Here is a 14,786-nt window from a genome sequence, read left to right on the forward strand (position 1 = left end):
GCACGCTGGAACCTTCCTGAGTGCCGCGTCTGTCGGAGCCGCAGGAGGACCTGCTGGTTCCTCCAGCCCTGCGCCCTCCCCCAAGGCTGTGCCGGGGCCTGTGGGGGGGAGCGGGGGAGAGCAGGCTCAGACCTTCCGCCCCTCCTCTGGACACTGGGCTCCGGACCCCACGGCTTCATGGCTCCCTTTCTGAACATTACAAAATCCCATCATCCCTGATGACAGGTGGTTGGACAAAACTGTTATCTTCATTAATCCTGTTTTCTCTACATACTTGCCAACCTGTCCAAATTACTTGCACCACTTTATACATTCCTTATTCCTTTAGATATTTTCAGAGATAATTTCACTGTTTTGAAGAGTAGAGGTGTCTGCATTTCAGGCAGGTGTACCTTTAATTAAGTATTCAAAAGACAACATCCTTTATTCTGTCCAAACCCCTGTCTTCCTTCCTTCTCAAATACCCTTCTCAGGAGTCAAATCAGCCCGGCCAACGTCCGCTGCCACCTCTCCAACATTACTTTCATCTCTATCAATCATCCCTCAGGCCTTGCAGGGAGACGACAGAGGGATTTCATTTCATCCCATGATTTCTGAATAGATGGGAAAGGTCCAAAGTCCTCACATGTTTCTTCTGGGAGAAAATCAGAGAGGTGGGGGCGATGGAAGGGAAGACCTGTTTACTCTCATTTCTCACAAGACAAGCAATTGTGTCTTCAGGATGTCAAGGGTGGTTGGGTGCGTCCTATTGTACAAAATGCTATTCTCAGCCCCCACCAAAAGAAAGGGAAGGAAAGTTAAATGTAACCCTCGGTACCTCCCAAACACCAGTAACTGAGATGGGGCCAAAGGCATAGGCATCTGGCTGTTGGAGCCCTTGACCTTGAGTCCTGCCAGAGCTGGAGAAGGGTTTTAGGATGAGGTCAGGGGAGGGGAGAGGGGAGTAGCGAGCATGTGAGCTCACCTGGCTGGCAGGGCTGCCTTCACCCACACCCTGATGCCCACCCCGAGCTGGGGAGACTCTCCCCTGCAGCCCTCCCCCGGGATGGGTCTCTGTTCAGGAAGCCCCCCAGACCCTCAGTCAAAGCGCAGCTCTTCTCCACGTGTCCTCCTGAGCCAACCTCCAGGAACAAGGCGTTAGAGGGGGTCTCCTCTTCAAAGCTTCACGGGGAGGGGCAGGCACAGCACCCCAGAAGTTCTCACCGGACACACTGATGCCTCTACTTCTCGCCCCTTTGGCCCTCCAGGGCGCCATGAACCACGGTGGCCCCCGGGAGGTACAGCCCCTCTTGAGGACCTGGGGGTCCCTGGGGGTCTGTGTCGTTTGGAGCCTTTGGGACCACAGCGCTGGTTCAGAGAGCTTCCTACCCTGTCGCATTGACTCAGACAGAAGTGCCGTGCTCTGTCCTGAAGTCACCCGGCCGCTGTCGGGCCCACTAATGTGTCAGAGTGATCTTTGGGACACTCGCCCGTTTATTGTCTCGTACAGTTAGGAGCCTTTCCAACCGAGGTCACTGTACTGTAGTGAAAAGCACAGCGCACTTGAGGGAGAGGCGACCTGCGTTTCCACGCTGGCTCAGAAGGATACTGTCCGAGCAGGCTGGCCACCCGCCTCCTCCGCAGGACGGACAGAGCGCACCCTCCTCACGGGTCCTGCTGAGAACCCTGGAAGGGGGTATGTGGAGAAGCATGTGTACCCCAAGACGAGAACCTGCTCCGTCAGACACCCGGCAGCACACTTGCCTGACTTGCTGGCTCTGAGCTCTGATCACCATTTTAAAATAACAAAGCGGAGGCACCAGGGAATGAAGACAGTTTCCAAGGTGTCTACCCAGATCCACCGAACTCAAGAGCCTTGTTTCCCTGCTGTGTTCACACTCACGCAAGGCTGGAGAAAGGACCGAGGCACCCAGGAGCCCCGTGAGGCCCTGTCCCAAACAAAGACTGCCGTTCCAGAGCTGTGCGTACTGGACAGGGTGAGAGCTGTCCTCTCTCCCTCTGTCCCCCGGCCCGCCATGACAGTGGCCTTCAGGAAGAGAGGAGGAGCACAGAAGGGGCACAGGCCTTCTCTCGCTGCCGGGGTCTCTCCACCCAAACCCCACGGTGAAAACCTCGCTTTCACATCCACTGTTAAAGTAGAGCCATAATGCCCAGGGCACAGCTGTAACCTCTCATAAAGAGATGCAGTCTGGTTCTTCCTCTTACGTGCATTCCACGCATCCGACAAATGCCTCGCTGCCCCTGTTGACTAGGTCAGAGGCGCGAGTTTGTTTTTGAAGTGCACAGGCTAAAGTCGGAAGGAGTAAAGTTTTTCCAGACCAACACCCCACACACAGCCTGAGTCACAGAATCCGCCCTGAGGTCCTCCTCCTGCAGAGAAGCTTCTGGGTGAAACACCCCCACCCAGGAAAAATCGTCGGAACCGACACCACAGAAATGATCTATTCTCTTTCTTTAGGACTGGACTGAAATTCTTCCATTTTTGTGGCTTTGGATGATGCCTATAAAAACAATCACCATACGAACCAAAGCATCGCAGGTTCGATTCCCAGTCGGGGCACATGCCTGGGTTGCAGGCCACAGCCCCTAGCAACCACACATTGATATTTCTCTCTCTCTCTCTCTCCCTCCTTTGCCTCTCTAAAAATAAATAAATAAAATGTTAAAAAATAAATAAATAAATAAATAATAAAATGGTGTTCTACAACCACTATGTAGAAATTTTTTTAAAATTTAAAAATAAAAATAATCATCATAGACTCAGATCTACTAATGTTAATGAATAATTAATAATACGGATTATTGTTAACTAACAATTATAATAACTAATACTTACAACAATAAAATATTAACTAACCAGAGCTAATAATTATGACATTAATAATTACACGACTTATTAATCACTGATTCAGCCCCTGACACCCTGCCAGGCCCCCTGTCGGACGAGTATGATTTGTATCCTCATTTATAGATAAGGAAATTGAGGTTTGGCAAGGTGAAACAACTTTTCCAAGGTCACACGGTTCCCAGCGTCACCAAACTATTTGCTTAGGGAGGTAACGTGGCTTTCCCAAGGCCCTGGAGCCGACGGTGCCTGTCCCGATGCTCCGAGGAAACCTAATTCAAGGCATGTAGGACAGCACGCCATCCCTTCAAAACCCATCAGTTTATTCGTTGTTTCCAGGAGGATGCACGGGCCCATCCTGACCTGGTCTGCAGAACATGCAGAAGATGGGCAGGTGAGTGGTGCCGTTTCCAGCCATGAGCATCGACAGTGTATTTAAAACCCACGAAAACCATTTTCCTCCCGAGTTATTTTTATCTAACTAACCCAACAATGTGCGCTCCTTGCAGGTCAGCTCACAGTGTCCGAGGTCATCAACAACCGCGAAACACTTCGCAGAGTTGTCCATTTGGAATGCCTCCTCCACTTTTTTCTGTTAAAAGATGTTCTAGAAATCACTAGCCGTTGCTGATCCGTGGGGCTCAGAACGGACAGGCGGGCTCCTTTCTCGCGCCTTCCCCGCTCCCTCTCCCTCCCCCTCCGGAATCCTCCGCGCGCACTAGGAGCGGGGCCTTCAGTAGCTGCCGCTGGCGCCGCTCCCACCAGCGCCTCACCTAGACCATCGTCCCTGACTCAGTGACTGCTGAAACCCTAGCTGTCACCCGAGCCCATCCAGGACCTGGATATAAAAGGAAACAGCCCCCTCCCTGTTTTCTCTCCACAGCCTCCCAAACTCCTGCTAAAATGCGGGTCCAAATGTCAGTCCCGAAGCCGGAATCATCCCTCCATTACCCCCGTCTCCGAAGGCAGGTCTCTGGCGCCTGGAATGAAGGCTGGGATTGGACAGGCGGACGGCTGATTCCCAGCCTGGTCCCAGGGAGAGCACTGCTCTGGGGTCGGCGTTCAGTGCCTATTTTCGGTCTGCTTGGATTCCTGGAGAATTTAAAACTGTGGCCTTAGGGATGTTTGTTCTTGTCACTGTGACATCATTTTCCTCAAATAATAGTATTACACTTTTGGTACGGTTACACTGCACACACAAGGAATTACACCCAGGAGTCGTTTTAGTCTTCTAGCTCCAAATACTGTTAAACAACTCTCCTTTCTTTGCAGCTTTTATCTAAATCCTGTAGAATGAATGGCAAAAACACTCCAAAAAAAAAAAAAAAAGCCTTCGGTCCCATAATATATGCAACACAATAAGACACAAATCACTTGTTAAGAAGTCTAGAATCAAACACACCCCCTTCCTCGTGTCTCCTTTCACACCCAGCTTACACACTTCCTCAACACCGGGAAAACACACGCAGAAAGCAAGGGCACGCAGGCTCGCTGCAGAGCCACCGTTTACTTACTCCTCAAAAAGACATTTAAAGCCAGCGCTGGGCCATCCCCGCTCCTTTCCGAGTCTGCGCGACTCGGAAAACAGTCTAGGACGAAAGCCCACAAATCCCATCAGACACCTACCGCTATGGACCCAGAAGATGTGGCAACAAACACTTTGATAACCATTTTGATAGTCGGGCAGAGGACTCCCCCCAACACACCCCTGTGAAGGCACGCGGCGCCAGACAAATCCTGACCGCGGCACGGCCCAGCGTGCGCCGGGCGGGCGGGGCTGGCGGGGCCCAGCGCTCCTCTGAGCTCCTGCCCCTCCCGCTGCAACTTAAGATCTGCCTCTCCCGGGAGCAGCCCAGGCATCTTGGACTGTCCTTTCCATTGGCCCGGGAATATTTGGGGACCTGTCAGGAAGATTTTTGATTGGTCGATAAAAGCAGTCCCTGGACCCTTTCCCTTACCACTTCAAATGCCCGACAACAGTCCCTAAAAGGCGAGGCTGCACCGCGCACCAATCAGAGCCCTGCGCAGGGATGCCTTGGGCTGGAGGCAGGCGGGGCGCCCAGCGGAGGCGACAGGAAGGGGGGAGGCGCTCTTGGGCGCTGGAAAGGCCCGGGACACACCGACTGAGCCTCAAGCAGAGGCTGAGTTTACAGGGCTTCTGGCAAACCACGGGCAGGGTCCAAAGAGTCACAAAGGCCTTGAAATAAATGAAGAGCGGCTTCCTTCCTTTAGAGTGTCCGGGCGGCCCAGAAAGAAAATCAGTGAACCGTCATACAATAGATTCCTTTATGAGTGGCCTATTTCCACTTTCTCACTGACCACCTGTTTCTGTTTAAAGAACAGAAACTGACGGGTGGTGGGTGGGTAATGTTTCACTGACACCCCAGACGGGGCAGGGAGGCCCATTAGTGCCCATTAGTGCAAAGCCTTCAGCGAGCAAATTGTCTCACTATATTGGGGCGGGGGAGGGGGGGGTGTTAACTGATCTGTTTGTCACAGGCTCTATGCATCTTATTTATATCATTTGAATTATGTTCAAAGTTGGAGGAATTCAAAATCTAGTAAGAAGCCCCAATGCGAGCCGCCAGCTCTTCCAATGGGTTGAAACAGCAAGATCAAGGGCATGAGGGGCAAAGGCCCCTCGGGGGATATCCAGTCCTCTTGGATACTTGAGTCTCTTACTTTTGAAGTCCCTGCTCCTCATGGCAGAGGTGGGGCCCTGGCGTCCTGGGACAGGGAGGGACGCCAGGCTTGCGCCACGGCCCCTTGGCCAACGTCCGGGAGGCCTGGAGGCCTGCTACCTTCCCACCCAGGCAGGCGCCTGTGATGAGAAAGGAGGCCCTGCCCCTGCACCAGAGCTCAAATTCATTTACATCAGGGCGAGCAGTTGAGATGATTCCACCGGAGAGTAACTCACAGCCCTGACGCGCCAAGTTAGCCACTCCCCAAAGCACGCCCTGGGTGGAGATGATTAATGGTGCCCCCCCATTGGAAGCCACCAGCATCATCAGTTTTATTTTAAAGCCCACCGAAGATCATAGGTCACCGCCGCTTTCATCTTTTCTGTATTTTCAGACTTTCTACAGTGAATATATACAATTTTTGTCATATATTTTTTACTACCTGGGTCTTAAAAGTTTGTCACATGAGCATGTTCTTTTTCTCCAGTTGTTAAGAAAGCAAGAAGCAAGCCCTGGCTGGCGTAGCCCAGTGGATTGAGCATGGGCTGCGAACCAAAGTGTCGCAGGTTCGATTCCCAGTCAGGGTGCATGCTTGGGTTGCAGGCCATGACCCCCAGCAACCGCACATTGATGTTTCTCTTTCTCTCTCTCTATCTCCCTCCCTTCCTGTGTGCACTGCTTGACTTTGTAAATTAGGAACATGAACTATAGCTGGATTCGCCTGTGCCCTAGGGTGCGTGCACCCCCTGATCACGTGAGGCCAAGCTGCCTTCAGTAAGGGAGCCGCTTTCCATCCGCACACCCTGGGAGAAGTAAAGTTCCTGCTCAAGGTGATAGCTAACAATTTTTAGGTGTTTGCCCCATGCCAGACCTGCTCCAAGTGCTCTGCATAAACCACTCCTTCACCTGCACAAACACCCTACAACTAGGCTCTATTACTGTGTCTACTCCCGGATGAGGACTTAGAACTGGAGATGGTGGGAACAGTGAATGGTGCATCCAAGACTTGAACTAAACCCGTTTATCTGCAAACCACACCAGAAAAAATCCTGACAGGCTACCCTCAAACTCCTAGAGCTCCCTTTTTTCACTATGAATTACTTTTAGACGTTTATCCTTTTACTGATGCCATGAAAATGTACAAATTAGAAATGTGAAAACTCTAGCAGAAAGATCTTTTAATTTATCACAGGGATACCACTGAACTTCAAGATAATTAATAGAAATACCAAACATTCCACATGAATCCTAAAAGAAAGCTCAATGAATCTCTTAGAAAATGCACTTCAGAAATGAGCTGTTTAATCCAGTGGGGAGGCAGGAGGCTAATCATTGCAACTCACTAGTCCTTGATGTTTTAGTCGAATAACAGTATGTTTCTATTTGAACCCATTTTAACAGAATTTTCTTTCTTCCAGCTTTAGTGAGGTATAATTGACAAAAGCTCTACAGTATTTAAAGTGTACGTCTGGACACATTGTAAAAGGAGGATCCGACCTCATTTTAACGATAAAAGTATGAGGTATGGGCTTCCGAGCTTCGCAGAGATCCTCAGACGATGTCATGAAAAAAGGAAACCAGATGCTATGTTTTGATTTACCGAACTTTATGTGTAATCTAAAACAAGAAATAAAGGCATGTTTTCATTATGTAGAATAACAGCGGTGACCTCCATAGTAACTGCAGTGAGTTGAATAGTGACCCCCCCCCCGGCAAAATTCATGTTTACCCAAAATCTGAGACTGTGACCTTATTTGCACACGGGGTCTTTGCAGATGAAAATATCTCGAGGTGAAATCATCCTGGGTGTCGGGTGAACCCTAACTCCAGGAACTGATGTCCTTGTAAGAGGATAAGGCACCCCAGAGACACGGAGAAAAACACCACGTGGACACAGAGGCCGAGACAGAAGTGGTGCTGCTGCAGCCAAGGACACGGGCAGCCAACTGGGGCCGAAGAGGCAGGAAGACTCTCCCCGGGAGCCTTCAGAGGGAGCATGGACCTCGGCTTCAGACTTCTCACCCCCAGAACTGCGGGAGAATAAATGCCTGTGGTTTTAGCCACCCAGATCTGCGGCAATTCGTCACAGCCGCCTTAAGAAATAGATAGAGAAGCCCTGGCTGGCGTAGCTCAGTGGATTGAGCGTGGGCTGCGAACCAAAGGGTCGCAGGTTCGATTCCCAGTCAGGGTACATGCCTGGGTTGCAGGCCACAGCCTCCAGCAACCGCACATTGATGTTTCTCTCTCTCTCTTTCTCCCTCCCTTCCCTCTCTAAACATAAATTAATTAATTAAAAAAAAGAAATGGATAGAGAAACACATGCGTACATTTGGTTTGTAGCATGATGGAGGGAACCGCCGTAAGAACCAAAAGACACTTCTTCAACTCTGTATCCCAAGGACCTCTCTCCCTTCCATATGAGAAGGAAGCACTCCTTCCAAAGGCAGAAACGGAAGCAATCCCCTGGAGGAAGAGGTGGTGATGGGAAGGGAACACCCCAGACACCCAAAAAGGCTGGAATGAGACAGTGTGCTTGGGTGTGTCCACTGACTGCCCCTATTACAGAGAAACCAGTGCAAAAACCATAGAGGGAAAATGCGATAAATCTGACTTTCCACAAATATCAAAATACACTGTAAACACCACTAAAAGGTAATTGACTGGGGGGAACATTTGCAACATATCTCACAGAACTGAGTTTCAAGGACATCAAAAATTCTAACAAATCATTTTAACAAACATGAATAAACACCAAGTGCAAAAATGGGCAAAAGGGCAGAACAGGCAAATTACAAAATAAGTACAAATGGCCACTGGCCATATGGAAAAATATTTACCCTTCCTAGTGATCAAAGAAATGAATAAAATCAAAGATGTCCATTTTTGACAATAAAACGGGCATTCCAAAAAGAAGTGAGATTATCCCCAATGTGGGTTAATGACTGAAGACATTTGCCTGTAAGGCAAACTTTTATCACCTCCAGAACTCCTCAGCGTGTGCACATCCTTTAACCCTTCAGCTTCTCCTGTATGCATGTATCCTGAGGAAACAGGGGTGACCCCAAGATTCACCCATGAGCATACAAGGCAGCGATACGATGGGGGTAGGAATGAGAAAGAGAAGAAATAATGTAAATGTTCATTAATACGCATTTCATCACCTAGATGGTTTTTACTTTCTTTTTAAGAAAGTTTACTTTTCTTTTTCTTCTTATTTACTTTTTACAGAGAGAGGACGGAAGGGAGAAAGGGAAACATCAATGTGCAAGAGATAGAGTTTGGTTGCCTCTCGCTGGCTTCCAACTGGAAGACCCAGTCGCGACCCAGGCATGTGCCCTGACTGGGAATCAAACCTGTGGCCCCTGGGGTTTGCAGGCGGGCGCCCAATCCAGAGCCACACCAGCCAGGGCTGATTTTTAGTTTTTCTCGGCACTTTCCCGTTTATTCTAAATTCTCTACACCAAATGTGCGTTGCTTTGGGATCACATGTTCTTTCTCCAAAGAAATCCAACTTTACAGAGAGAGGTTAATAGGCAAAGACCAGGCGTCTACACCTGCCAGTCGGGGTCCACCCCCTTCCCGGGGAACCTGGCGCCCACACCCGCGCGCCTAGCAGCCTACGCGAGCGCTCGGCTCTTGGCCCCCCGCCCTCCCCGGCAGGGAACTGGTCTCGCTCCGGACTCGGATTCAAAGCACCCGGTGCGTGCGCAAGAGCAAACGAGCGCGGGACGTAGCGGCGGGATCTTCGCGCCCACGGAACATCTCACGCCGGGCCACCGACTAGGGCGGCAGGCGGTTTCCTTATGGACGTCTGCACTACTCCTCCCACTTCGCCCTCCAGGAGATATGCAGAGCCTAAGACGCCCCAAGGGCCACCAAACCCCGCCCCCGACCCAGGCGACAAAACCGGAGTGCGCATGCGCACGAACCTCACAGCCCCGCCCCCTGGCTCCTCCCCTGCTGCCCGTCAGTCCCAGGAGACCCCGCGGGCTGGTTTCCAAGGGGACGAGTCTGAGCCAGGAGGCCGGGGGGTTGGTGCTGCCTCGGGAACCAAGCAGAGCAGGTAACGGCCCCGCCGGCGCCCCCTGCTGCCCCGGTCCCGGCCGAGCCCAAACCAAAACCTCCTGCCAAAGCTTCCGGGCCTCCCGGTGTCGCCTGGCCCCGGCTCAGCTCGGCCTCGGTGCTGCGCCCGCTCTCGAGTTGGTAACGTAGCCGGGTGGTCCAGGTGGTCCGACCGGCCCCTCCCCCGCCCACAGAGTGACCGCACGCACGCCCCACGCTCGCAAGACCTCGTCGCTCCGTCTGAGGTCCCGCCAGCCCCGCAAACTGGCCGCCGGGGGCTTTCGGGCAGGGACTGCCCTGAGCCGGCCCGGGTACGGCCTGGGGAAGGGGCCAGGACCTCGGGCAGTCTCCGGTCACCGGCCCTAGGGGACAATTTCACCACCTCCACCCCACCCCGCCCCCTGACTTGCAGGCTTTCACCGATATTTTTCTATGACATCTGAATCTGATCTCTTCAGTACTGCACCTACCTATTTGCTTTTGCTTTTTTATTTTATTTTATTTTATTTTATTTTTCCCTGCTCACCTTAGTGCAGACATTTCCCCAGCACAGCCCGTGAAACTCGGAATCCTTTCAAGTGTCTGCTGTGTTTGTCCCTCACCCGCTCAGCCTTGGAGCGCTTGTGCCAACAGTAACTTTGTTTTAGCCCCGTTTTTCACTACCGAACATGGCCTTGAACATTTTCCCCTGCACACCAACTCAACTGAATGAATTCATGCAGTTTCACAGACTCAAAACCCATCTAAATGCCAGTGAGCCGTAAAAGTATGTATGTCCAGCCCTGCGTCTCCCTTGAACCTCAGACACGTGTTCTGACACCTGTCCACACCCTTACTTAGATGGCTAAGGCACCTTCAACTCAGGGCAGGTCCAGAGAGCTCCTGACATTCCCCCAAACCTGCTCCTGCCACACCTTTACCCACTCCAGGCACCAGAAACTATTCTCCCCTTTGCCCAGACCTTGGTCCTCCTTGACTGCTGTTTTTCTTCCTCCCCCCACATTCCGTCTGTCAACCCGTCCTTCGAAATGTACCCGGAATAGATGCACAGTCCTTTTCTACCAACCCCCACTGTCACCACCCTGCTCCCGGCGCCATCATCAGGTGCCTGATTATTTCAGTCGCCTCCTAATTGGTCTCCCTGCTTGTGCCCTCCTGTCACTCCCCACCCCCGCATCCCCCACCTTGAAGTCAGACAGTCTTATGTTATTTCTTCTTTCTCTGTTCTTTCAAGTGAGTGAGTTTAGGAAAAACTGCCCATGAATTTTATGGATAAAAATACAAGTTTTAGTACATATTTTGAGAATTGCAACTTTAAAAACCAGATAGACAACGCTACATAAGCACCTGACTAATCGCAGGCTAAACGTTAAAAGATGTCTGTCCCTTGGCTTTCTTGGGCCATAAGACAGTGTCACTGGATGGAACTATGGCCAGAACTTTAAAACTGGCTGTTGGGAAGGATAAAATAGTCCGTGGACTTCTTCCCAGTGAGAAAAAAAAAAGTCACGTAAGAAATTAGGCTCTTTGCTCCCTACCCTTTCTTCTTCGCTTCTGTAGAGAAGCGCCAAAAGAGGCCATTGAAATGGAGACAAATGCTCGCCTCCACCCCCGTGCTGATGGTTTCCATAGCGACTACCTGGGCACCGATGCTCTGATGCTCTCGTCTGTCAGTCACAGAGTGATGCCCTGATGGGTGTGGCAGGTTCCTGCCCGTGGGGTGCCGATGGCCCCCACACACCTGTACTCTTGCCGGTCTCAGACCCCCACCCCCACGTTCCCTCTCTCTCCACAGAGTGACACCCCGACTGACCGAAGGGATGCGGTAGGACTGCCGAGACTGGCAGGTCTGCGGGGCGTCGCAGATGGTCACCTCCCCGTGCTCACTCAGACTGGGCCTCCCACCTGCCCCTCACGCTGTCACTTCCTAGGGGACACCTAATGCAGCCCAGTGGGGGTCTCCTCACTCTCCAGCTTCCACAGCCGCAAGCCCTACCTACCTTGTACTCAGGATCCTTCCCCCTGTCCCAGGCCGTCCTGCCTTGTGACTCTGATGTCACATCCTCCGGCTTGTCAGCCCTACGCTGTCCCTCTGTCAGTCTCTCTTATTCACTCTCTCACCTGTACAGTCACCTGTTCCATCTCAACGGGCTCTTTCCCGTGGTTTTAAATATGCGCAAGTCTCCCATCACAAAAAAGAGGTAAAAAAAAAACTCCCTGGATTCTCCTTCAGCGTCCAGTCATTGCCCGATCTCTCATCCACTTTGAAAGGCAAACTTTTTTTAAGAATTGCCCTCTTCCATACATCCATTCCTGACTCTCATTCCTCAACCCACTGGAGTCTGCCTTCCGCCCTCAACTCTGTCATAAGACAAAAAACACCCACCAGACACTGCAGGCCTCACGGGGCTCATTCTCAGCAGCGCTGAAACCTGACACTGCTGCTCCCGCCTCACTTCTGACACCCGGTCTTCCCTGCCTGCCTGCCTGCCAGCCCTCCCCAACCCTTAGCCCCTGCTCCTCCTGCCCCCACCCAGGCTCACTCCCCTCTGCTGGGGTCCTTAGTAGTGCAGTTCCTCAAAGCACAGTGTCTCTTCGCATTATGCTGCGCCCCCATGTCCCCTATATCCTGACTTAGGCACAAATCCATGCCCACCATCTCTATGCCCTTGACCCCCAACTTCGTCCCTCCAGCTGGGCCTTCTTTTCTGACCTAGACCGCTGTGTCCACACCAGCTCAACGGTGTCACCGGCTGAGACCTCACAGACACCGCTAACTCAACACGCATGAGCCCGGACAATCTCCCACAACCCCACCCACGGGGACCTCTCCCGTGGGAAACTGGGATTCCTCCTTGACTATTCCGTCACCCCAGCACCTGGGGGGTCACCCAGCCTTGGCGACGTCTCCTGTGCATCTTTCACATTTCTGCATCGCCGCTGGCTCGTCATTCCCCATCCCCGCCTCCCTTCATCCAGCCTTCTGCAACCCTCTGCCCTGGCTGCCACCACCCGCTCTGTACAGCAGCCCCGGTCACCTCTTCGGGAGGCGGCGCTGTCACCTCGCCCCTTCCCCGGTCTGCCTCTTTCGCCTACTGCTCCCTCCCCATTGCTCTTGGATTAATGATTCATGTCATGAGCGTGCCCTCCCGGGGCCCTGCAGCCCCAACGTACACACCCACGTGGAGCCCCCGGTGCTTCTCGCTGCGCCCAGCCCAGGGGGCCGCACCCAGCCCCAGGGGCCCCGTCCACCCACCAGGCCTTGGCGCTGTCTTCTCTCCGCCTCTGTGGCGTTCTTCCTCCCTCCCCACCACTCCTCTGGGCCTACCGAGTCCCCACTGCCCCTTCATAGCTCAGACTGGTGCTTCTACAGAAGACTTCCCAGGTCACTGTCTCCATCCGGTTTCTTTGTCATGTGTGTCCCCACAGAGTGGTGCCACCTTCCTTGAACACACTTAGAACAGTCGCTGCCGGGACGGTTTTATTACCAACACATAATCTGCACCAACAACGAGGACATTTCTGTTTGTGTTTATTAATCCCCATGACTCACACGGGTTCTGGCTGATGGGGAGCCCCCAAATACGTGTTGAATGAATGAAATGAACGTGTAACATGCAAGACATATCAAATGGGTGTTATTTTAGTACAGTTTTATTAAAATAAAAAGAATGAGCCCTGGATGGCATAGCTCAGTGGATTGAGCGCGGGCTGCGAACCAAAGCATCACAGGTTCGATTCCCAGTCAGGGTACATGCCCTGGGTTGCAGGCCACGGCCCCCAGCAACCGCACATTGATATTTCTCTCTTTCTCCCTCCCTTCTTTCTCTAAAAATAAATAAAATTTAAAAAAATTAAAAAATAAAATAAAAAGAATGAAATTTCTAGTGAAAATAATTAGGTCAACACTAAAAATGAACAAGAAATGCGGCCATGCACAGGGAGCTAAAATACACACGTTTGGAAACCTGTATTTCCTTTCCCACCACTTGGTGGCAGCAGAGTACAGTTTCTAATCCTGAAGTCACTACTCGGGAATGCTCAGGCTGGTGACAAATTTAAGCTTTTTATCAAAAATAAAATATGTAAAATTGTTAAATGACCAAAACCTACCTAACTTCTATATTTAAAGTTATAGCACATGTCTGTGTTATCAAAGCTTGAGATTTCTAACGATAGATAGATAGATAGATAGATAGATATGTTTAATTGAAGGGTTTTCATGCTGGACTGGACTTTAGAAGTCCGTTCAGCTAATAACATACATTAAACAACCGAGGACAAAAGCTCGTTGCCCTGGAAGAGCTGGCGCTGTATATAACTCAGATGCCTTCCCAGAAAAGCATTTTTTTTCTTGTGCAGCACACTCCCTTTCTTCTTAATCCGTGTTCGTTCTTAAACTCGTCTCCAGTATCAGAGGGACCAAGCGTTTGAAGCAAAAATCTGGAAACACATTAATCTCAAAAGTGGATACGCGTTTGAAATGGTGTCCTGAGTGCCCTGAGGTCTGCGATCGTCTTCCCTCTATCATACTGATTTCATAAGCTCAGGGAAGACATTTTCTCGTCATGTCACACCCTGCCTTTCGTCCTGTGGGAGACCCTCACCCTGGGGGTCAAGTTGGTGTGTCCTCAGGACCCGACTCGGGCCGAGCTCCCGATGGGAAGACCAAGAAATGACCCTGCACCCTTCTTGGTCACAGGGACACAGGAGGTCCACCTGTCCCACCACCGAGGATGAACCCGATAGTGACCTGGTCAAGGTGGTATCTGCCGGGTTTCTCCACAAGGTCACCATCTTCCCTTCGTGTTTGTGCCAAATCCTGTTCCTTATCCAACTTCCCTTCACGGCATCTGTTGACAGCTCCTGTTTCAGCTCCTTCCACGGCAGCTGCCAAGTGGCCGTCACCCGTTTCTACCATTCCGTGTGCGTGTGTTCGCTGTCATCCTCCCAAAAGGAAGAACTTTCTCACTTGCTCGTTTCTATCAGTATGGACTTGCGGGTTCCTATTTGATGGAATAGGTTCTTCTCTCATAATCCCCCTCATCTAATCTGACAGTCACATGTCCTGGATTTGACTGGTGCAGGCCGCTTCAGGTTGGCTTCTGTGTCCTTTCCCACATGGCAGCCTTACCTTGAACTTCACCTGCCCCAGGCCTGAATCATCCACTTCTGCCAGGAGCCCCGACTTCCCTTAC

The 14,786-nt window shown here is 51.5% G+C and overlaps 1 protein-coding gene across 1 annotated transcript in view; it reads right to left on the reverse strand.

The window, feature by feature from the left end:
• SH3BGR (SH3 domain binding glutamate rich protein) overlaps positions 1-4,706 on the reverse strand; it is a 29,867-nt gene extending 25,161 nt beyond the window's left edge. The window contains exon 1 of the mRNA XM_045852481.1: positions 4,472-4,706. Within this exon, the coding sequence (XP_045708437.1) occupies positions 4,472-4,705 (234 nt within the window). The 5' untranslated portion in view covers position 4,706. The remainder of the gene's footprint in view (positions 1-4,471) is intronic.
• Between the last annotated feature and the right edge of the window lie 10,080 nt (positions 4,707-14,786).

This window comes from Phyllostomus hastatus, unplaced genomic scaffold, assembly GCF_019186645.2.
Source record: "Phyllostomus hastatus isolate PE091 unplaced genomic scaffold, TTU_PhHast_1.1 phas_contig_948, whole genome shotgun sequence".
In the NCBI taxonomy this organism is placed as follows: domain Eukaryota; kingdom Metazoa; phylum Chordata; class Mammalia; order Chiroptera; family Phyllostomidae; genus Phyllostomus; species Phyllostomus hastatus.